Raw genomic sequence first — 22,166 nt, forward strand, 5'->3', positions numbered from 1 at the left:
GAATAAACATATTTGCACTGCTCGCACCTGTACATATGTAACCTTTACCTACCCTGTAGTCCCACAATTCATCGCTATTAAAAAATATTACATCATCTCTCTCTTAAAATTTTAAAGCGATGCTAATGTTCTTAATCATAACGAGGAATAAGCGATGATTTTGAAAACAAATTCATCGCTTTTTAATTTCTAACCGAAGGTCTCAGTATGCGATTTTTTATTTAATTGCAAATTTAAATTTAAATTTTAAATTTGTAATGTACATAGAACATGTTTGCAGATCACTTGCCTATAGACTTTTGTGAGAAGTAGACGCGATTTTGAGTGCTTGTTTTAAAAAAAAATTGTAAATATTTTGGAATTTAATTCAATAATAATTACAGGTAATGGATTTATTTTACAATAAGCAACAAACACTACTCACAGAAACGATAATTTAAGGTAAATTGGTTTAACTCGTTTTTGTATACATAATTATACATTATTTTACCTTAAGGTAAATCGGACATGTGAACTGAAAAGAAGCTGGTCCTAACTCCGTAGGACAGGACGCCAAAGACTCTGGAATTTCACATACATATATATGTATTTGTATTCTTAAATTTAAATCCTATGCATAATTTAAATAAGTCTAATTAAGAAAATACATTTTTATTAATAAATGACTGAAATTTCACTTTTTCATTAAAATTGATAGAGGATTAAGTGAATAAAAAGAGGTGTAGAGAGATGAATTGAGCTATCATTTATAGCGCTTATGCGTGATTTTGATTTTGCGCTATGCGATGATTTCCTAGAACATAGGTTCAGGTCATGGTTTTTTTTTTTAATACAAATTAACCTGTGATTAATTTGATCGAGATTTTTAATGATCAGTAATGAGCTGATGAAATCTGAATGAATGGAATGCAGGGAGGTAGTCATAATCCCAATGTTAAGTTCCCCTATAAATACTGAAGAATGAACTTACATATGTACATGTGCATTGGTGTACTTTTTTTAATCCCAAATATCGTCCAAATCAAAGAAAAGCATTTATTAAAGGTAAAAACGAGTGACGAACGCACATCAACATACATATGTACAAAAGTTTTGATATAAGCTTTTGTGACGAAAATTTGTTCTTTTTTTCTTTTTTTTTTTAGAGTTTAAATCATTTATTATTATCTTCTCCTCTCTAATTGTTTGGTGTTTTTTCTTAACAATTCGAATCGAAAACAATTTCGTCCATACGGATAAATTCTATTAATATTAAGTCATTTTTATGGAACTGACCACTTTAAAAAGTTTGTATTTAATTTTATAAAAATGATTTATTGAATTGGAACCATTGTAGACCACAGGGTTTTCCTACTTTTTAACAGCTCCCATCCGACTGGCGTCCTGACTTGGATACGGTACTTGACCCGGTGGCGGAGGAATCGATATGGAATCCAAATTGACACCCGAGGAAGAAAGGGCTGTGGAAGTGGCGTTTCCGTAGGGAGCTGCATAAGTAGGCTGACCATACATTTGGTAAGCCGACGCCGGAACTAGATTTGATGGCAACTGATGCAGCTTCATGCCGGCGGGCATGACATTGATTTGCTCTTGGCGAAGATTGAAGTAGTCGTTGGGCTTCGCGCTAGGCGGTGGAATGCCGGCCAAGTCGAAGCGTCTGTCTGTCTTTGCAGCGGTGCCCTGCTTTGCCTGAGAGTGAGCCCACTTAATGCTCACCTTCCGGCCCTGGATCACCAGTTTATTAAAGGTCCGCTCAGCAGCCAGCTCGGCAGCGTTTCTTTTGGTGTATTGCACAAAAGCGCACTGCTGGCGTGGCACCAGCGCAATTGATCGAATTTCGCCGAACTGGTAGAACTGATCTCGCAGCTCGGGTTCCGTGATTTCTTCAGGAAGGTTCCCCACATAGAGAGTTGTGATGTTGCGGTCCTCCGGCGGCTCGAGTGTGGGAAGCGAGGCTGCACGCTTCATGATCTTCTCGGCCACAGGATCGTTGCGTCCGTAGTACCTGTCCTTGATGTTTTGCTCACATAGCGGATCGTCCGGCTCGTTGGGCTTGTCGTGGCGGTATGGGCACTCCTCTCCACGCTTGCACTCGCCCTTAACCCAAAAGGAGCAGATGTGCGGCCGATTTCTTTTGTAATAGGGTGCTGTGCGCGCAAGCTTGGACAACATCTCGTTGGCGGCGAGGGATCGACCGACAGCTCCTGCCGCCTCCGTGCCATCTCCGTCCTGCAGCTGGGCGTCTATGTTTTGGATGTAGTATTCCTTGTTAACGTCGCTTTGTGGCATATTGTCAGCCACTTTGAGCGCCGCATCTCGTACTTGAATCGGCAGTCCGTACTCCAGGTCCAAGAGGCAGGTCTGACACACGTTCTTCAGGCGCGCACACGTTTGACATATCTCCGTCTTTTTGAAGCGCATACGAGCACCAGGACACCATCGAAATATTGTGAATGGACGCGTGCATATCTTGCATTCCTTGCCGAACCGCTCTTTAATCATCCGCACGTACGGATTGTCGCCAAGGCAAGTTTGGCACAGAATTGGGAATTCAGCATCTTCCCAGTTCTGCCGGTTATAGGTGTTAGTCGTTTTTGACATAGACATAGCAGCGGCACTTATGTACCTTGCACTTAAAATCCGAGCTAAATTTAGACAATGCTCATTCGCTTTCTACTTGTCGAAAATGGTGGTGTGTCGCGAGTGATATACCAATATCGATAAGTTGAGCCAGAAGCAGACAGTTAGTTCAAAGTCAGCAATCGATATAATTTATTGAATTTAATAGCATATTCACACTGCTTAGAATATATATCTATACCCAAATGCACACAAAAATATATTGCATTCGACTGATCCGAAACCGATCAATACGATATTCTACTATTCTGTACTATTCATGTTCGCTAACCGTTTAACAGAAATGTTCCTGAAACACTTTTGATAGCACGCATAAGTTCATATAAAATGTTTCTGGGCGATTTACACAGAGTTTTTGGCACTTTTAATTCCGATGTTCGCAGTTACGTATTCACTGCGCTCTGACCACTTATGTTATTCAATTAATTATCATTATTTACGAACAGCACTTTTGGCCCTGCTTTAAATATATTTACTAAGTATTTTTACCTGCCTGTTATATTTCACCAACAGTATGGCAACCTTCGCGCTAAAAGTTGCATTTTTCACGTTGCTTGGTTTTCACAAAAAAAGAAAGACTCAATCTCAAACTCAGAAAACCAGAGCACCTAAAAACGAAATCGAAAGATTTTGCCCAAATTGAAAAAAAAACTATTATCCGGTCTGCATGCCATGAATATATCATAAGCAAGAAGCTGTCAGTGGAATCACTGTTTAATAACTGTAATCGATACCCATTAGAATATAGTATTTTTCGGGCTCGCCTAATTTAAAACGTCGTACGGTGGCCTTTGTTGTAGTCAAATTAGGCGAAAACGAAACAAACAAAAATCAGAAATATAGATCGAATGCTATGGCGCACGTAAAGCGGTATCGGAGGTCGTCTAAGTCCTCGGAGGAAGGCGACCTGGACAACGAGGACTACGTGCCATACGTACCGGTGAAGGAGCGGAAGAAGCAGCACATGATAAAGCTGGGCAGGATCGTGCAACTGGTTTCGGAAACGGCCCAGCCCAAGTCGTCAAGCGAGAATGAGAATGAAGACGACTCGCAGGGTGCGCACGATGTCGAGACCTGGGGACGCAAGTACAACATTAGTCTGCTGGACCAGCACACAGAACTGAAGAAAATTGCCGAGGCCAAAAAGTTGAGTGCCGTCGAAAAGCAGCTGCGAGAGGAGGAAAAGATTATGGAGAGCATTGCTCAGCAGAAGGCCCTTATGGGTGTGGCAGAGTTGGCGAAGGGGATTCAGTACGAGCAGCCTATTAAAACAGCTTGGAAACCGCCGCGTTACATTCGGGAAATGTCGGAGGAAGAGCGCGAGGCCGTTCGCCACGAGTTGAGGATCCTAGTGGAGGGAGAAACCCCCAGCCCGCCAATTCGCAGCTTCCGGGAAATGAAGTTCCCTAAAGGTATACTTAACGGCTTAGCGGCCAAAGGCATTAAGAACCCGACCCCAATCCAAGTGCAAGGCCTGCCCACTGTACTAGCCGGCCGCGACCTAATTGGAATAGCCTTCACTGGGTCTGGAAAAACGCTTGTCTTCGTGCTGCCAGTCATCATGTTTGCCCTGGAACAGGAGTATAGTCTGCCTTTTGAGCGTAACGAGGGCCCCTACGGCCTGATCATTTGCCCGTCCCGCGAACTGGCCAAGCAAACACACGAGATAATTCAACACTACAGCAAGCACCTCCAGGCATGCGGAATGCCTGAGATTCGTTCCTGCCTGGCCATGGGTGGTTTGCCGGTCAGCGAGGCCCTTGACGTCATCTCACGCGGCGTACATATTGTGGTGGCGACCCCTGGTCGTCTAATGGATATGCTGGACAAGAAGATCCTTACGCTGGACATGTGCCGGTACTTGTGCATGGACGAGGCTGACCGCATGATTGACATGGGATTTGAAGAGGACGTTCGTACGATATTCTCTTTCTTCAAAGGCCAGCGACAGACACTTTTATTCTCTGCCACCATGCCAAAAAAGATCCAGAACTTTGCTCGATCAGCTCTCGTGAAGCCTGTCACAATAAATGTGGGTCGCGCAGGTGCTGCGTCAATGAACGTCACCCAACAGGTTGAGTACGTTAAGCAAGAGGCAAAGGTGGTATATTTGCTGGACTGCCTACAGAAGACCGCGCCGCCCGTGCTCATTTTTGCTGAGAAGAAGCAGGATGTAGACTGCATACATGAGTATCTGCTGTTGAAAGGCGTGGAGGCGGTGGCTATTCACGGCGGAAAGGATCAGGAAGAACGATCGCGGGCAGTCGATGCTTACCGCGTGGGCAAAAAAGATGTGCTGGTGGCCACCGACGTGGCATCGAAGGGCCTGGACTTCCCTAACGTGCAACACGTTATTAACTACGACATGCCGGACGATATTGAAAACTATGTGCATCGTATTGGCCGCACAGGTCGTTCCAACACTAAGGGATTGGCTACGACGCTGATAAACAAGACTACCGAGCAGTCGGTTCTGCTCGACCTGAAGCACCTGCTAATCGAGGGCAAGCAAGAGGTCCCGGACTTCTTGGACGAACTGGCACCTGAGACCGAACACCAGCACCTGGACCTGGGTGACTCGCATGGCTGCACCTACTGTGGTGGTCTGGGCCATCGCATCACGGAGTGCCCAAAACTTGAGGCTGTTCAGAACAAGCAAGCTTCAAACATAGGACGTCGCGACTACCTATCTAACACCGCTGCGGATTACTAAACCACTACCACCACCAAATTAAAATAGTAATAAATAGATTAGTATACATACATACTTTTCTGGGAACTTTTAAATTTATTTTCACTCTGTTTTAAGTTCAGTTTGCTGCTTATCGCACGAAGCTTTGCTTATCAATCGTCCCAGCAACCCCAGAGAGCGATCTCGGCCGGACGCGCGCGCGTTTCGGGCTTAAGAAAAATATTATAAAAGCGAAGACGAGCTTTGGCTTTCGTTTAGTGTCTGAGGCAGAGCTCTGCATGCTTGTCGTTCGAAGCGCTTTTATTCAATCATCGCACTGGGATCGTGAGAAATTGCGCAGATCGTATTGACTTACAAGTAAGTGTGCCCCAAAAATTAAATGATGTTTTATCAGCAATATGTAATAACATCGCCCAGAATAGTAGGTTACTCTAGTATAAAGTAAAATTCAGACTAGCCTAAATGATTTCAATTGAAGGCTGATTATATAGACATTAACAACTTTCAAAGCTATTATTTTGCTGAGTTCATTTCGTTAAATTGGTCGTTGATTTGTCTTATCTACTGCTTTGAAAACAATCATCGGAACTGAGGTCGGTTTTATATTAGATAAGCCACTAGCTTTTTACCAAGCTGTGTGTTCTTGAAAAAATAAATTCATAACACTGTATAATATGATCAAATTAAATTGATGGTACCTACAAAATTTGGTTAATTTATCTCCGTTAAATTATCCCCAACTTCATTGGCATTTGGATTGGATTTGAATAATTGGATACACATTTGAATGTTTAAATGTTACCCATGCGCGCGGTTTGTCCAAGAATCCGTTTGTATGATTTTGGCACTGGAAAATGGGTAACTGCCTTTATCCAACCAATTCAAGCTGGTCCAACTTATGGCCGGCTTCGGAATATTATTCCGAACATGCTGTGGCCCATCACTTTCATTTCAAATAGGTATCATTTCGAAGTACGTATGACGTACTCCTGACTGGCTCCCAAGCCTTTACAAATTGGAACTAATGTGCTTGCCGACATAATTTAAAAATCTTATATGATTCCATCCCATACTGAGTTCTCAATAAAAACTGATTTCTTTTTTTTTGGCTGTGACCCAGTTGCAAGGAAGGGCCAAATGGGCTTGCCGCTTGACGAAAACAGTCGTGATCTCATACGCAGGTGAAACTAATTAACTGAATGACAATATGCGATTACACGCTTGCGGCACTTTTTTTTTGCTCTCCTTAACATTATGCTCTGATCAAGCAGCGCACTCGAGATACAAACATGATATCATACAAGAGAGGAGCTGGTGAGCAGAACAACTTTTCGGGAAATATTAAGTATCATTTAGCATTCTACAACTCACATTTAAGAAATCCATCAGGAAGTTTAGCTTAAACGAGTTTGGGGAAGCTCTTATTGTTGAAGACAATTATTATTATTTAAAGACGTTGTTTTCTGGGTGGCTGTATATAACATACGCGTACTTGTTGGCGGTTAAACATCAGTGCTCAGCGATTCGTTCGAAAATATTAACATCTTTCCTTCTCTTATTGCCCTGATGATTCTCTTACTTGCAGTTTCCACACACTCTGCTTAAATCTGGAAGAGCAACTGCCGCTGTTTGAACTAGAAACCAACGCTACGACAAAAATAAAGGCCAATACAAAAGATCGCGTACCCAAACACATCGGGCATATACGCTATTTGCGACTCACAGATACTTATCGCAACAATAAACAAAGCTCCTCGGAACCCTCGGTCGTCGACCAGAGAAGAGGCAGACTCGAAATGGATGCCTCCGGCGCCGCCACAATGGCAGTCCTCTCCAGGTAATGCAAGCGAGCAGTTCGCTGTCCAGAAAGCTCTGGGGTGATAAGTACTCAGTTCCTGAATTTTAACAAAACTTTAGCAGTCGTACGCGACATCGCTAACACCAATTCGAGAAAACAGCCGTTTCAAATAGAGTAAGTGCGTAAAAGTGGCTGCGGTGTGATTCAACACCCGACTTTTGTGTTCATTTCTAGGTTTCGCCAGGTTTGCCCCATGTGGCAGTTGTGGTGTGCCTAGTTTGTGGCCTTTTATGGTCATGACTCACATATAAACAGTCGGATGTACTATTTAGGTGTATCTAGTTTAATTGCGCTGAGAGAGAGCACAATTTCATGTCTTGAACACCCTACAGAGCGGTGTATCAGTTGGAGTTGCGCGTAATTGTGAATAGAGTGCCTGAATGTTGTAAGCCATATCCACCTATTGTCCTTTTTCCCTGAAACCTGTATTATCCAAAAGAAAAGTCGCTTTCGTGTAGCAGACTGAAATCTTTCTGGTTCAAAAAATATAGTTTCGGTTGTGTTTACTAAAGAACTATCGAAGAAAACACCTGTTTAATATCAAATTTTGTGATACCCTACCTGCATTGCAAAGAAGACTTTTCGGAACGCATCATTTGGATAGAATAAAAACTGATAAACTATTTTGCGTCGGGCTGAGAAACGGACGTGGCTATAACAACTTGTTGGTGATACTAATCAAGAGAAAACCCTCATAGACTCGCAAGAGTCCTTTAGTGGAATATATATTTTTTTAGAGTAGTTCTGTTATCTTTGGTCAATTAAGCTGCCATAATAGCTTTTTGCTTGTCTCTTTCAGCCTGCTTGTGTTTTTGGCCCTCTCGTCCAGTCTGTGCTCAGCCGGCACCCTCAACGCCCGTCCTGCGTTTCCCGTACAATCCGGCGAAATTCAGCCCAGCGGCCAGAACAGCAAGCAGGCAGCCAGACGCGTGATGCATCCTTCCTTCGCCAACGCCGGCCGTACTCCCGGCCTGGAAATCTGGCGCATCGAGGTGAGTCAGATTTTGGGATTTAGTTGTTCTCTTGCCGGGTACGGGGAATAGAATAAATAAGCGTAAGTAAGGAGCAGATCGCGCTGACATCGATGGGATAGGTGCGGTGCTTATGCAGTGGCACCCAGAAGGCTGGGAGAGAAGGGTACGAAGGCGGAGGGATGGCGCCCGATACGCGCCAGCTCGAGATCGGCAGACATTTGCTTCTATTCTGGAATTCGGGCAGTGTGGCGGCCATGTGTTTATAAATATACATACATAATGTATCTTTCCCGAGAAGATATATGGAAATTGCTTGTATACATTAGACGTCTGATCCTTCTTGTTAATTAACTCCAACATCGGCCAAATTTATTAGGTTCGAGATGCGATGCGTTTGTGTACAATCAGGCGATGACCAGAATAAATGTTTATACCAAACAGTCAGACATTTTTGGAAATTATCTTCTCTGGAAATCAGGTAATAGTTTTTTTTATCTTTTCAGAATTTTGAGCCCGTTATATATCCCAAAACTAACTACGGCAAATTTTACACTGGGGACTCGTTTATTGTTCTTAATGTAAGTATGCATTTGAATTGTTAAAGTTTTAATTAAACGCGTGGAGTGAACTGCTTGGTTAGCAACTGGAAGGTTTTAACCTTGTCAAAGTCATGTAAAAAGGCATCTGTGCTTAGCTTAGTAATAAACTTTACATTTTTCTGCAATACCTCACATAAACTTTTCCAAAATCGAATCATTATGTTCATTTAGACAATTGAAAACAAGAAAGACAAAAAACTGTCTTGGGATGTGCACTTCTGGCTGGGATTGGAGACCTCGACCGATGAGGCCGGAGCTGCAGCTATTCTCACCGTCCAGTTGGATGACTTGCTGAATGGTGGCCCTGTTCAACATCGCGAGGTGCAGGACCACGAGTCCCAGCTGTTTCTGAGCTATTTCAAAAACGGTAAAAGTAGTCAAACCGATTTGGACGTTTCATTAAACTGAATGTTGTTGTAGGCATTCGCTATGAACAGGGCGGCGTCGGAACTGGCTTCAAGCATGTAGAGACAAACGCCCAAGGAGAAACACGACTATTCCAGGTCAAGGGCAAGCGAAACGTGCGCGTCCGACAGGTGAATCTTTCCGTGTCGTCGATGAACACGGGTGATTGCTTTATTTTGGATGCCGGCAGCGATATATATGTCTACGTAGGCTCCCAGGCCAAGCGCGTTGAGAAGCTAAAGGCTATCAGCGCTGCAAACCAGATCAGGGACCAGGATCATAACGGACGAGCCCGTGTTCAGATCGTCGACGACTTCAGCACTGATGCCGATAAGCAGCACTTCTTCGACGTGCTGGGATCGGGCTCTGCTGACCAGGTGCCCGATGAGTCAACTGCTGACGAAGATAGTGCCTTCGAGAGGACAGATGCCGCAGCGGTTTCTCTCTACAAGGTCAGCGACGCCAGCGGCAAGCTGAAGGTGGACATCATTGGACAAAAACCACTCACTCAGGCTATGCTCGACACTCGCGAGTGCTTTATTTTGGATACTGGATCTGGCATTTTTGTGTGGGTCGGAAAAGGCGCCACTCAGAAGGAGAAGACGGACGCCATGGCCAAGGCGCAGGAGTTCCTACGCACCAAGAAGTACCCGGCCTGGACCCAAATTCACCGCATCGTAGAGGGCTCCGAGTCCGCCCCATTTAAGCAGTACTTTGACACCTGGCGTGATGCTGGAATGTCCCATAGTCGCCTTATTCGCTCGGCTCTGGGTATCGGCTCCGATGAATTATTAAACGATGACGAAATCGACTCCGTGGTGACTCAGCTAAAGAAGAGCGGTGGTCGTGCCTTTGGGTTCATGCCGGATCACGGTCAGAACGTTATTGAAACCATCACACAGTACGTTGCAAAGCCTGGTTCCGATGAGATCGTGGTCAGCACCGTTCCCTTCGATGAGAAACTTCCTCTTTTGGGATTTGCCTCTTATGTGCTCACTTACAACTACGAGGCTAACAACGGGGACACTGGTTCTCTAACCTATGTGTGGCATGGAGTAAAGGCCTCTGCTGCCGCTAGGAAACGTGCTTTTGAGGAGGGTCTAGTAGGTTCCAAGGATGGTCTTCTTGTCCAGACCAATCAGGGCCACGAGCCGCGCCACTTCTACAAGATATTTAAGGGGAAGTTATTAACATCCTTTACTGCACTTCCGGTGACGGCGCAGCTTTTCCGCATTCGCGGCACCGTCGAAAGTGATGTTCATGCTAGTGAGGTGGCCGCCGACAGCTCATCTTTGGCCTCAAGTGATGCCTTCGTCCTTCATTCGGGAAAGTCCCACAAAATCTACATTTGGAATGGCTTGGGCGCATCTGCCTTCGAAAAACAAGCAGCGGTTGATCGCTTTTCTGACTACTGGGACGACGTTGAGCTCGAGCAGGTGGAGGAGGGTGCCGAGCCAGATGAGTTCTGGGAGGAATTAAACGGCGAAGGCCAGTACGACCGCAGCTTGGGTGACGATGGAGCTCCACTGCTGGAGTCGCGCCTTTTCCACTGTCATCTGAGCTCTGGTGGATTTTTGAAGGTTGAAGAAGTTGCTCAATACGAGCAAGAGGACTTGGACTCGGACGACATAATGCTACTGGATGCTGGCGATGAGATCTACCTTTGGGTTGGCTATGGCGTGTCTGAGGAGGAAAATGGGAAGCTTCTGGACACGGCAAAGGTTTTCTCGTTTCCCACCATCGCTTTCTATCACGTCTAATTATACGTCTTTTCTTGATTTACAGCTTTACTTTAATTTAGAGCCTACCGCCCGCTCCTTCGACACGGTGAGCATCATTCGCGTCCCCCAGGGCAAGGAACCAAGGGTTTTCAAACGCATGTTCCCCAACTGGGACGATAATTATTGGCAGGTACGTGATCCAAACCAGACCTAGAGTTTGTCTTCGTTTAACTGCTTGCTTGTACAGTAAGCTGATTACTAATGCTGATGGCCTATTCTCTTAATTGTAAAGTCGCTACACAATAGATTTATATAATTTCTATGTATTTTTAACCCTTTTCTTGGTCTCGTAGAACCAGCCCAGCTATGAAGACATGAAGCAACTTGTTATTGATGCCAACAATGAAGTCTAAAACCAATGATTCAATTCTCAGCAAAATTTACCAAAAAATATGTTTGTTTTTGCCTTTCTAACACCTATGTTTATCTAATATAACTTTAAAATAAATTTCAATATGGCCACTGTTTAGCACAATTTATTTTTACAATTCACTAGTGTAATGTTGTAGCAATGTATTTAAATATCTCCTGTGAAAATAGTTGTTGGGCTAGATTGGTCCATATACATACACACAGATGCCATAGGAAGAATCGAAATATAAATGGAAAGAATATACCATTTCTTTTAATATATATTTTGGCTTAAATTTCATCAACATCATACAAACCTGATGTAGGCATCTGTCAGGCCCAAACAGTAAGTTCGATCCAGTCCAAGAAAGAAGACACTCTGGTGTAAACTGATGGGTAACTACTGCGGCAGAACACGCCGTATGAGGTGATGCCAATTAGGTGATAGTGTATTCTATGCCCTCGGCGCCGACCCGGCAAATTCAGTTGTAGGGGTCCACCCGAGTCCCCCTGGCAAGTGTCTCTGTTGAGAATGTAGTCCTGGGCGCAGATCTGGCTTTCCAGAACTCCACTGGGAGTTTCAGCAAGAGGCGGCAGCTCGGCGTTGCACTCAGCGTTCGGCACTACGGTCAGGTTAAGATTTGTGAGGCGGTTCGTCATGGGCTTGGCGAAGCTCGTTGCGCCGTACCCCATTGCGAAGGCTATCGTAGTGGGCAGCTCTGGAAAGACCCACAGGCGGACAGGTCTAACGTATTCCGTCAGTCTTAGAGAATCGTGTTAGCAAACAGCGGTCGCACTTCTGTCTTGTTGGGTACCCACTCCACTTCCTTCTCCAGCTTAAGTAGGGCTATGTCGTCATAGTACATCTTTTTTTTGTAATTTGGGTGCGCGAACACTTGCTCAATCCGAAGCAGCTGGGCCTCCACCGACCGCTTCTCGGAGGCCAGGTCAAGGTCCCCGATGCGAACCCACTTGGGGGGCGCCCTAAGAGGAAAATTACAGTCACGGGACTGGGGGTCAGGGGGCTAACTGGCATGCTCACTCGTATATGGATGTACAGTGGGCTGCGGTAAGCACGAATCTCTCGCTTATCAAGCTGCCGCCACATTTGTAGTCCACTTGCCCTCTGTCCGACTCGAAGCCCACGGCAGCCTACGAAAACAGATTCGAGGGGCTTGGGTTAGTTCCTCAGTAGAGGCTTATCAGCTACCTAGTTTCGTACCATATGTGGGTACTCACCGGGCCGGGCCAGGACCCGACCATCGAAGTCTGCGTCGTTGGCATCGGCAGCCACTGCGGTATCATTGGGAAAGATGCGCTCCACATATTCGGAATATTCTTGGTGATAAACTCAGTCAATGACTCACGAACCATCGAATGGCTGAACACTCGAATTACTTACTTTGCTCGCAGAGGCGGCGTTGCTTGTTTTCCTTCTTTTTAAAGCCCCCGGGGGGCGGCGGAAAGGGCTGGCCGGGCATCGGCGGCGGGGGGTATTGTCTGGGCTTGGGCTTGGGCTGGGTCGGGCCCTCCACCCGATCAAATTGAAAGTCTGTTATGTGAAACCACATCTTCTCCTCGGGCTTGCCTGGTCCCGCGTCTAACTCCGGAAAGACTATGTCGCGGTCCACGGGAGAGCGGATCGAGTCGTCTTGCAAGGGGCGCATTCGCCCTTCTGGGGGCAGGCGCTGGGTGTGAGTATTGCTCAGGCACCAGAGCCCGATAAATGATATCAGACACACGGACAGATTGCGAAGCATCGTAAGGGCTCTGCGAACGCGGCGAGTGTCAAGAGCAGACTAAAACTTCTGCGGGTCGGTTAATCCCAAAAGGCACGCAGCTCTGTCTTATCAGCGGGGCTAACAATCACAAATACAAACAATTTATTTTTGACGAGCATTAAATGACAATTCCAAGGCTTGCTGGGTTGACGATATTGGCCGTCAGTGGCTGATGAACCTTAGTGGTGCCGCCAATTCTTTCGTACTGCGCAATAATTGCCCGCTGAATATTAGCCAAATCCCGATCATCTTTGTAGCGCAGCACGGATACCGTAGGAGCATTGTCTGTGGCGGCAGCGGGGGCTGATAGAGCGATGGTCACCAGGACTAGCAGGATTATGAACTGTGTGGACAGCGATGGGAGCCATTAGGAGCAGTTCCGCTCATTAATTTGTGCATACTTACGTTGAGTATCTTCATTTTGTCGAAAACTCAAAAACGGACTAAGCCTTGCGCCCTTGCATACATCTCTTTTATACAAAGCTTAAACAATCAATGCGTGCACTTACAGAAAATAATATTTTAATTTTTGAAAATCAATGTGTGCCGTTGCATAAAAATGTTTTTATTTCACTTTTTATATTGACTCAAAACCCAATTTAAATATGACTCAGATGATATGGGTTCATAACCAAGCGATTTAAATTTTCTATACATGTTTTGAGTGGTTAAAACCATTTTTTACGACATCAACTTATAATTAAAAATTATAAACAGTTAAATTTGAACTATACATTTTATAGTGCAGTGTATAACATGCTTACATAATTAAAAACCTAATGGGATCCAGTATAAAAGTGTTCAATAAATTGATAAAATATTAAGTTGAAACATGTATTCTCGTTAGGTGTGAACCTGTGATAACTTGCTTTGATGAACTTGAAACATGTATATATTGTATATTATGTACATATATATATATATACAGTGATTATTCTATGTAGCGAATTTTTCAATTCTCAAGAGAAATATTCTTAACATGAACTATAAAATGGGTAGTTCTGTGAATGTTTTCTTTTTGTTAAAAATCGATTTGCTCTTCCCCTTAGAGTTTACTGTGTGCTCTGTTGGACGCAAAACAAGTTTTTCAGTTATTTTATCAAAAACAGCAAGCATCTGATGACACTTACCAAAAAAAAAAAAAAAAACTCGCTTTTCAGTTATATGGCCGCCGGACTGCTTTTATATGACACCTTTGTGAATATTAGTGGCTTACTTATAATGACTTAAAAGTTGTTTAGCAAATAGGTGGTTCAAATACGCGAATGTTGTTTCTGCAGTACATTAGTTAATCAACTAATGAACAAAAGGTTAAAAAATGGAAAAACGATAACAAAATAGTCGGAAACTTTACTTGAAGAAATATGAATTGAAAGTATATGTCGTGAAGTGCACATTTTTGTTGAGGAAGAAGTTCGCCTAAATGCATAAAATGACAAATACTACAATTAAGTATCAGAGCATTTTTAAAGTAACATTCGAATAAAGAATATAAAATATTTAAAATGTGTTTAAATTATCATTACAAAGAACACTAGGAGAACATTTTATATGGCATGTCCGCACAAACTCTCAAAGCTTTTTGTTATAATTTATAATGTTACTTCTTCCTTATTTGCTCTATAATATGCAATGAAAATGGGCTGAATTATCAAATAGGCCTACGTCTCCCTAATTTCAATAGATTTGCATATTCTCCATCTTACAAATGATTGCTTGCATCAGAAAAGCCACTGGAACAGTAACGTATAAAAGCGTCGACCAAATGTAATCTTCGGCAAAGGAAACCCATCTGCCGAACTGCCCGCACAAAAAATGTATTTAGCCACCCACAAGTAGATACAAGTATTCACGATGCGCATCTTTCTAGTAAGAACACAAAGCATTTATTCCGCACTTTGTGTAACCATCAAACAATTTCAGATTCTAAGCCTCTTTCCTATGGCGCGAGGGAAGTACGACTACACTCCAGTATCGTATGCCGGTAATGGTCACGGAGGACTGATTGGCGCGCCCAGCTTTCTAAGGCTATAGCACCCGCCAGCGAGTTCACCAAGGAGTTCTTCACCTACAGTGCTCCAGAGCACGAATTTGATGACCACCCCAACGAGCAGATCGCTCACTTGATAAAGAAGAACGTGCTTGTGTTGTTTATCAAGGATCCCGATAACAAGGGACTGGAGCAGGCGGCGCTCCAGCTGGCCACCTCCGCGTCCGCCGACCGCATCGCCATTTACGTGCTCAACAAGCAGGAGAACATTGGCAAGTGGATCACCAACCTGAATACTATCCGTAACAACAACAAAAACCGCAAGCCCGAGGTTCACTTTGTGAAGTATTGAACGCAGAGCGACGCGAAGAACGCCCAGCGCACTATCCAAGCCCAGTATGACTTGCTACCGGGAGTTTCAACCAACTACAACGGTGGAGCCTCGGTCTCCGTCTTGGACTTTGCGTCTAAGGTCATTTCAAGTGGAACTGACGACGGGAATGCGTTCGTTCGCAAGGTAAACGCACCGTCGACAAGCCCGTACTTGCCACCTTCTCATGAAAAGTATTAGTTTAAACGCAAAATAATCAGTATAAGATATAACCGAAGACATTAGTGCCTTTGGTATAACACTATGTTTCAATGTCGTGTTACCGGGAAAGGAGATTAGCCGTGACTATATGCAATCATTACGGACGTAGTCCACGTAGTGAAAAAGAATGTGCCACGGGGACCACAATATGTATAGGAATCAATGATAATCTGTTTTTTCTATAATAATAATTTGTGCTAAACAACTTTATTTAAAAAACATAACGGCATTTTTAATTCTATGCATGCTTAGATAACGTTTTTTGTACCGACAAAACTGTACAGGCCATAAAATTCCCCTTACTTATGGTATTTAATAGTCGTAAAAACAAAAAACAAAAAAGAATGCTGTAGTCGAGTTCCCCGACTATCAGATACCCGTTACTCAGATCAATTCACCACTTTTCTGGTATTTCGATAGATATTGGAGAATAAACTGAGGAAAAATTTAATAAATTTAACAAGGCAAAAAGCTGCGTCTATGTACATGATCTCAACTCTCTAGCCTCTATAGTTCCTGAGATCTCGACGTTCATATGGCCGAGTCGATCTGGCCATGTCTGTCTGTTCTATAAAAGCTGGATGGATTAGATCAAACACCCACAAATCGCCAAAAGCTGCCACACTGTTCAAAATTGTAAATAACATATTTTTAATTTTTTCCTGCCAATTTCGATGGGTTTTTGGCATGTTGTTTTGCCTCCACTTTAACGCTAACAAACCGCCCAAAAAATGTTGCGATTACTCGTTCGCACTCCCTCTAGCTGAGTAACGGGCAATTTATTTCATTTCGTCAAATGAAAACTTGATTTTTGGAATGTTTTCGATTGAAACTTAAAAACATCGACTCGCCTAATTAACGCTCAACTGCCGACCAAAATTCGCTTTACCACACTTTATAAGAATATTTATATTACTCGTAGAGTTAAAGGGTATACTAGATTCGTTGAAAATTATGTAACAGGCAGATCCAACCATATAAAGTATATATATTCTCGATGAGGATCAATAGCCGAGTCGATCTGGCCATGAACGTCTGTCCGTTATTTCCATTACCGTTATTGCCCATTATTTCCAATTACCGTTGTGCAAGTAGAAAACAATTGAACTAGCAAGTAAAAGCATTACCCATAACAATAGTATTGTTAGCATGATTCCAGGTTGGATTCAAGCCATGAAGTGCTATATTTCTGAAGAACTGAGCATATTTTCACAAATATCTTTGAGCTTATTGGTTTTTCTGCATTTTTGAAAAGACTTGTTTAATAACAAATTCATTTATACAACATCTGCGACAAAGCGAATTTTATATGCAGATAGATCGCTTCCCACAATTTTGGTCATGAATGTGTATAAATTGGGTTTCCGTCCATAAAACTTACTTTCTTCATATTATCCCAGTTTTGTCAATCGAACCGCTTTACCTATTAATATTTTGCATATAAATATATTCAGCGTTGACAATGGGGATCTCAAGCGATTATTTAAATTTGAACGCAGCGTTGGTCGCCAAGTTAGATAAGATCCCGGACTGTTCAAGCAGTGCATCTGCGCACACGGATCTGTGATTTGGCAACCGCCAATGTGAAACGTTACATATTCGAAGTTGTGAAGTCTATAATAGATTCATACGATTTATGGTAGTGCCTAATAATTTTTTCATTTATTGGGAAAACGATGCCAGCCTGGACAGATATAAAAACATAGCAATGGGAAGGCAGGGCATCATTCGACCCTAGCAGCTCAGACAGTTCAAAGTGAAAATGAAGCAGTTCGTTGTTCTAATGGTAAGCAACTGGCACATGAGCGATCCCCGCAACAACTAACACTTAATGTGCTCTTGCAGTGCCTGGTGGCCCTCACAGCAACAGCTCCTCAGGGATACAAGTACCAACCTCAGCTGCCAGCCCTTCCCATTGGCAATCTTCGTCCTCTGACACCCATTTCGTCAAGTGGAATATACGCAAGTGGCGCCGTCCCATCTTTCCCACAGGCCGGTGCTCAGCCCGCGATCGGTGTCCAGCCAGCCATTCAAGCCGTGCAGACCATCGTTGCCGCTCCTGCTCCCGCCCCCGCTCCCGCTCCTTTGTCGATCTCACTCCCAAAGGAGACTTTCCTTACTGCTTCGCCCCAGCAAAACCTGATCAGCACTGTGCAGCAGCAGCCTCAGCAAATCGTGTACCAGCAGCAACCGCAGCAAGCCCTTCAGACCCAGTTCGTCCAGCGCCCCGCTATCGTTACCAAGGACATTTACATCCACTCCGCCCCCGAGGAGAATGAGGAACTGCGGCAGGACGAGCCACTTCTGGAGAATGTGCCCATCCGCAAGAACTACCGGATCGTCTTCATTAAAGCGCCTTCCCAGAATCTGAAATATACCGCCGCGGCCCTGAAGCGGGCCCAGTCAAGCAACGAGGAAAAGACCGTCATCTACGTGCTCTCTAAAAAGCCCGATCTCACTGAGATCCAGCAGCAGCTGCAGGTTACCCAGTCTGAGGCCAAGGTTCAAAAGCCGGAGGTCTACTTCATTAAGTACAAGACCCAGGAAGAGGCCCAGCGCGCCCAGCAGGAAATCCAGGCCCAGTACGACGCCTTGGGAGGTGCAACCCACATTTCGGACGAGGGAGTGGCTCCCATCGCCAGCGTTTCGAGTGGCTCCCTTAACCTGGGCAGCTTTGTGCCCCAGCACTCCCAAGCTGGCCAAACCATCATCCACTCTCAGGCGCCAACCATTATCCAGCCACAGGGTCAGCCCATTGTTCAGCTGCAGTCTATTAACCAGGGGGTCCAGGGGGTCCAGCAGCAGAGCTCCTTTGTGCAGAAGTCCACCTCCTCATTCGCTCCCTCGGCGCCATCAAGGAAGTATGTGCCGGCAAAGACTTTTTAAAAAGTTGTAGTAAGAATCCTATCGCTTTCATTGTTTTATATCAACCATCATACTGTAGTAAATTTTAATTTATTTTTAATGCAAAAGTCGAAAGTCGAAAGAAATATAAAAAAATTTAAATCGAAACCCAAAAAGCCTTCTGTTTCTAGTACTCGTTTTTAAGTTTAATCCTTTTAATATTTTAGATAGGTTTTGTTTTAGGATTTGGAATTAATCTTTCATTTAAGGCATAGCTTGAGTTTAATGTTTCTTATGAAAACGCTGTTTATTTTTATCACAAAAATGTTTCAATGGGCTAAGAGACTATGACAATGACTTCTTTCTCGCAAGAAAGTTTGGACCATCTCTTTTGGCATTAAGCCAACAGCCATAATAATCAAGTTTTCGTGTGGCTTAATCGTTGTTATGTAAGTCAAATCACATGCTAATTTATGCGACCGGTTTTCGGCTTGGATGGCTGTCATTGGACTAATGGATGTGGTAACATGGTCCATAGAAAACTATTTTGTTACTTTGAAGTATTGAAACTCGATTTCATATTTGAATATGGCTGCAGAGTCGCTTTCTATCATAAGGCGGAGCTCAAAATATGAACTTTATTTAACTAAATGTGTAAATTACAAGAGTTCAAGTCTTAAAATTACGACAGTGGCCTTGGAGTTGTACCTAAGCACGCAGATTAGTTGGCAAGTAGCTGTTTGGCAAGGAGCCAGAAAACTGTCCGGATGAAATTCCGTTGTTGCGCTGGTTGTCCAGTACGCCAATCACGGATGTAACGGGTGCAACTCCCTCGTCAGAAACCTGTGATGTTCCGCCAAGCTGGTCATATTGAGCTAAAAGAAGTAAATCGGTTAAAAATCGGGTAATAAAAATTTGGACAAGCCAGATTAATTGGTCGATAGACATTTCTATGAAGCTTGCAAATCGAAACATTTGAGGTCTGTTGCATACTGATGAGGTCTTCAAGTGTGTCTCATAGCATCTGCTCGATGCGGGTGTTGCTCACCTTGAATGGTACGTTGCGCATGCGCAGCTTCCTCCTGGGTCTTGTATTTGATGAAAAATACCTCTGGCTTGCTGGGCTGCTTCGGCGCGATTTCCTCGATGGCAGTCTGGAGATCTAGTGGGTCCGGCTTCTTGGTCAGCACATAGATGATGGTCTTCTCCTCCACAGGAGCCTGTTTGATGCGCAACGCCGCCTTCGAGACACTGGTCGTCGGTGCCTTGATGAAAACTATGCGATAATGCTTGCGCGGAGGCGCGGGCGGAAGGACGGGCTGAGGGTAGCGGTCCTCGGGCTCTTCTGCTGGTGGCACATGGACGTAGATGTCCTTGGAGACGAGGTGCTGCTGCTGAGGCTGATGTGCCTGGGGCAGCGCATTGTACGCCGAATTTGGGCCGAACTGCGTCGCCTGCTGTTGGTAAGCGGAGGCCTGGTTTTGATTTGAGTAAGATGCGAGCCCTTCTCCTCCGGTCAGGACCTGCTGCAACTTTGGAGCCTGGAGTGCCTGCTGAAGGATCGTCTGCTCCGCAAGGGTGGCAAACTGCGGAATAGAAGGCAGATGGAGTTGACCAGCTTGCGCCGACGATTGAAGCTGTTGCTGGGCTTGGTAGTTGTATCCTTGAGGAATGCCGGCTGCAAGTCCTAGGAGGCACGGCACCTATAAAACTAAGTCATTACTATTGGTGCTTGGACACCTCGGCTGACACTAGAGGGCTTACAATGAAGAAATGCATTTCCGATTGAGTTGAAGACACCGGTCCCTTGGCAATCAAAATTCAACTAAATGCTAATCACTAGCCGCCCAGACTTTTATGTCGCTGACTCGATAATGTCGGTACGAAAAAGTTGTGTCCGCAACGCAAAGTTTAAATGAAACTGAAACCACAAACGCTCAAGCCGCACGAAAACTCGCTTGCGTTTTCATACAACCTTGAGGTAACGGTAACTTTTTGGGAACTCACCCAAAACCCTAAAGCTCTCGAGCTTCAACTTAGGGCCAAGTCGAAAGCGTCGTCTAGTTGGAAGTCTTGTGCGATGGACACATACAAATGTGGAGATTAGTTTGGCACATCCATTTCTCTAGCTTTTGAGGTGATCATGATGGTGGATATTTGTTGCTGTTGATGGCCGATCATAATTGACGAACCTTTGCAACGCAAAATCTCGAATCGCAACTTGCATTGATCACACAATAGTCTCATTTAAAATGGCGTCTACCTGGAAAACTTTCGCTTTTTCACTATGTCTTAATGAATTTCAGAAATTGCTTTGGTTTCCGATGACCCAATTATTAAATTGTAATTGGTACATAGTTGCACAATTTGATCTATAACATAATATGTATTTTCTGTATTATATTTTCAGCATTTAGCTGACGAAAAAAGGCAAGTCCTAATGCTTAAATCAATGTCCGTCATAGCATGGGTCATAATTGGGGGCCCTGTTGGGCCAGGTAAGTGGTGCTGACGATTTGATATATGACTGGAGATTTATCAAAACACAAATGGCAGTGCGGGCCAAGATGAAGCACAATCGCTTCAAATTACCGTGTGGCGTGCGTTTCTTCCCCGATCCGTTACGAGTACGCAAATACTGCGGCATCACACTTATGATCGACTTATTATGCAAGCCACCCGTTCACACGAGCTGTGGCGCCCCCGCAATCAGCAAATTGTGGGCATCGGCAACTCCTGGTGCTTTTCTCCGACCTAATCTTGCAGACAAAAGATAAGAGCGTCTTGGCCCACGGAGTTACGCAATGGTATCTACACTGAGTCCGCGGCTTTTTGGCGCACTCTTTGGATACGCCGCAGAAATGTACTTCGTTTACAGCTCTTCCCTGTTCAAATTTCAAACTTCATTAATTTTTATTTCATGGCGTTTCGTGTGTCGGCTATTTGCATGGCCAAGGCTTATGGCGCCTACATTAGGATTGAATTAAATAATTAAAATATAGAAATACCAAAAACAATCAATAATAAGTGGGCACAGGTCATCCGCAGAAAATGATTGCTGATTGCTTAATGTTGGACATCCAGTCGAGTGATTTTCTTTAAGCCCAGGTAAAATAACATTGAATAATTTTGCACACTTATATTATTGATTATAAATTTGAATTCCTTTTCAAGCGCACGATCTGACTGGTTTTGTGTTATTAGATTGAAAATATGTTGAAATATATATGTAAGTACAAACTGCAAATCCAAAAGCTCATATTAAACTCGGCAAAGTTTTTTCTGGGAGTTGGTTTAGACATCGAATGAAATAGCTTTCTTTGACAAAAGCTTTGGAGATTTCTAACTGACAGCAGCGAAGTCCCGGGGCAAATATTGGACATTATTTGGTCTTTTTAAAATGAAATATAAACAGCAAATAGTAAATACTACGACAGTGACGTCGTATAGTACGTGTAATCTTTTGAGTTTGTGGCTAATAACGAGCCTTGAGTTGAAAATAGTATTGTATCAATACAATACACCTTGACCAAATAAATACAGCATCTGAAATTTGTACATCCGGCAAGCAATTATCGAAGTTACGGTTTTTTTTTTGCTTATTTAAAGCAAAGTACTGGGGCATTTCCCCTTATCTGCTAGAAAATATCGATTTAATT

At 43.9% G+C, this 22,166-nt stretch overlaps 7 protein-coding genes, 1 non-coding gene and 1 pseudogene across 18 annotated transcripts, besides 3 other annotated features; 4 read left to right on the top strand and 5 right to left on the bottom strand.

Annotated features, from left to right (window-relative positions):
* Positions 1-1,143: 1,143 nt before the first annotated feature.
* On the bottom strand, positions 1,144-2,707 carry CG14641 (uncharacterized protein). The gene has a single exon (NM_141183.4). The coding sequence runs from the start codon at positions 2,605-2,607 to the stop codon at positions 1,351-1,353; it is 1,257 nt and encodes a 418-aa protein (NP_649440.3). The 5' UTR covers positions 2,608-2,707; the 3' UTR covers positions 1,144-1,350.
* A 704-nt stretch (positions 2,708-3,411) lies between these two features.
* On the top strand, positions 3,412-5,406 carry abs (abstrakt). Its single transcript, NM_079496.4, has one exon. The coding sequence runs from the start codon at positions 3,494-3,496 to the stop codon at positions 5,351-5,353; it is 1,860 nt and encodes a 619-aa protein (NP_524220.1). The 5' UTR covers positions 3,412-3,493; the 3' UTR covers positions 5,354-5,406.
* A 175-nt stretch (positions 5,407-5,581) lies between these two features.
* On the top strand, positions 5,582-11,422 carry Gel (Gelsolin). 7 transcript variants are annotated; one of them, NM_164321.5, is made up of 9 exons: positions 5,582-5,689; positions 6,453-6,646; positions 6,918-7,169; positions 7,990-8,182; positions 8,668-8,742; positions 8,935-9,130; positions 9,184-10,889; positions 10,954-11,079; positions 11,243-11,422. In NM_164321.5, exons 3-9 carry the CDS (start codon positions 7,129-7,131, stop codon positions 11,300-11,302), a joined length of 2,397 nt encoding a protein of 798 aa, NP_730790.2. In that variant the 5' UTR covers positions 5,582-5,689; positions 6,453-6,646; positions 6,918-7,128; the 3' UTR covers positions 11,303-11,422. The 7 variants fall into 7 exon arrangements, with proteins under 7 accessions (NP_730790.2, NP_996149.3, NP_524865.2 ...); NM_206427.4 differs by having other exon boundaries at positions 6,453-6,513; NM_080126.4 differs by lacking the exon at positions 6,453-6,646.
* asRNA:CR46255 (antisense RNA:CR46255) lies at positions 5,659-6,338 on the bottom strand. The gene is made up of 2 exons (NR_133320.1): positions 6,035-6,338; positions 5,659-5,974 (listed from the first exon to the last, which is right to left on the bottom strand).
* On the bottom strand, positions 11,410-13,082 carry CG14642 (uncharacterized protein). Of its 3 annotated transcripts, NM_001259972.2 has the most exons (6): positions 12,703-13,082; positions 12,523-12,638; positions 12,343-12,452; positions 12,120-12,284; positions 11,618-12,063; positions 11,410-11,497 (listed from the first exon to the last, which is right to left on the bottom strand). In NM_001259972.2, exons 1-5 carry the CDS (start codon positions 13,058-13,060, stop codon positions 11,634-11,636), a joined length of 1,179 nt encoding a protein of 392 aa, NP_001246901.1. In that variant the 5' UTR covers positions 13,061-13,082; the 3' UTR covers positions 11,410-11,497; positions 11,618-11,633. The 3 variants fall into 3 exon arrangements, with proteins under 3 accessions (NP_001246901.1, NP_649441.1, NP_730791.1); NM_141184.3 differs by having other exon boundaries at positions 11,618-12,284; positions 12,540-12,638; NM_164322.3 differs by lacking the exon at positions 11,410-11,497 and having other exon boundaries at positions 11,565-12,063.
* A 67-nt stretch (positions 13,083-13,149) lies between these two features.
* Positions 13,150-13,511, bottom strand: CG34305 (uncharacterized protein). Its single transcript, NM_001104201.2, has 2 exons — positions 13,487-13,511; positions 13,150-13,424 (listed from the first exon to the last, which is right to left on the bottom strand). The coding sequence occupies exons 1-2, from the start codon at positions 13,499-13,501 to the stop codon at positions 13,200-13,202; spliced, it is 240 nt and encodes a 79-aa protein (NP_001097671.1). The 5' UTR covers positions 13,502-13,511; the 3' UTR covers positions 13,150-13,199.
* A 459-nt stretch (positions 13,512-13,970) lies between these two features.
* On the top strand, positions 13,971-15,876 carry TwdlU (TweedleU; annotated as a pseudogene).
* A 122-nt stretch (positions 15,877-15,998) lies between these two features.
* Positions 15,999-16,202: a mobile genetic element.
* Positions 16,203-16,238: a mobile genetic element.
* A 359-nt stretch (positions 16,239-16,597) lies between these two features.
* Positions 16,598-16,706: a mobile genetic element.
* A 678-nt stretch (positions 16,707-17,384) lies between these two features.
* Positions 17,385-18,678, top strand: TwdlF (TweedleF). Its single transcript, NM_141186.4, has 2 exons — positions 17,385-17,449; positions 17,509-18,678. The coding sequence occupies exons 1-2, from the start codon at positions 17,426-17,428 to the stop codon at positions 18,547-18,549; spliced, it is 1,065 nt and encodes a 354-aa protein (NP_649443.1). The 5' UTR covers positions 17,385-17,425; the 3' UTR covers positions 18,550-18,678.
* Positions 18,679-19,087: 409 nt separating this feature from the next.
* On the bottom strand, positions 19,088-21,706 carry TwdlG (TweedleG). 3 transcript variants are annotated; one of them, NM_001300226.1, is made up of 4 exons: positions 21,100-21,706; positions 20,272-20,879; positions 19,556-20,210; positions 19,088-19,382 (listed from the first exon to the last, which is right to left on the bottom strand). In NM_001300226.1, the coding sequence occupies exons 2-4, from the start codon at positions 20,284-20,286 to the stop codon at positions 19,216-19,218; spliced, it is 837 nt and encodes a 278-aa protein (NP_001287155.1). In that variant the 5' UTR covers positions 20,287-20,879; positions 21,100-21,706; the 3' UTR covers positions 19,088-19,215. The 3 variants fall into 3 exon arrangements, with proteins under 3 accessions (NP_001287155.1, NP_649444.1, NP_001262245.1); NM_141187.4 differs by having other exon boundaries at positions 21,100-21,161; NM_001275316.2 differs by lacking the exon at positions 21,100-21,706 and having other exon boundaries at positions 20,272-20,334.
* Positions 21,707-22,166: the final 460 nt, after the last annotated feature.

The sequence above is a fragment of the Drosophila melanogaster genome, chromosome 3R (assembly GCF_000001215.4).
Source record: "Drosophila melanogaster chromosome 3R".
Taxonomy (NCBI): Eukaryota; Metazoa; Arthropoda; class Insecta; order Diptera; family Drosophilidae; genus Drosophila; species Drosophila melanogaster.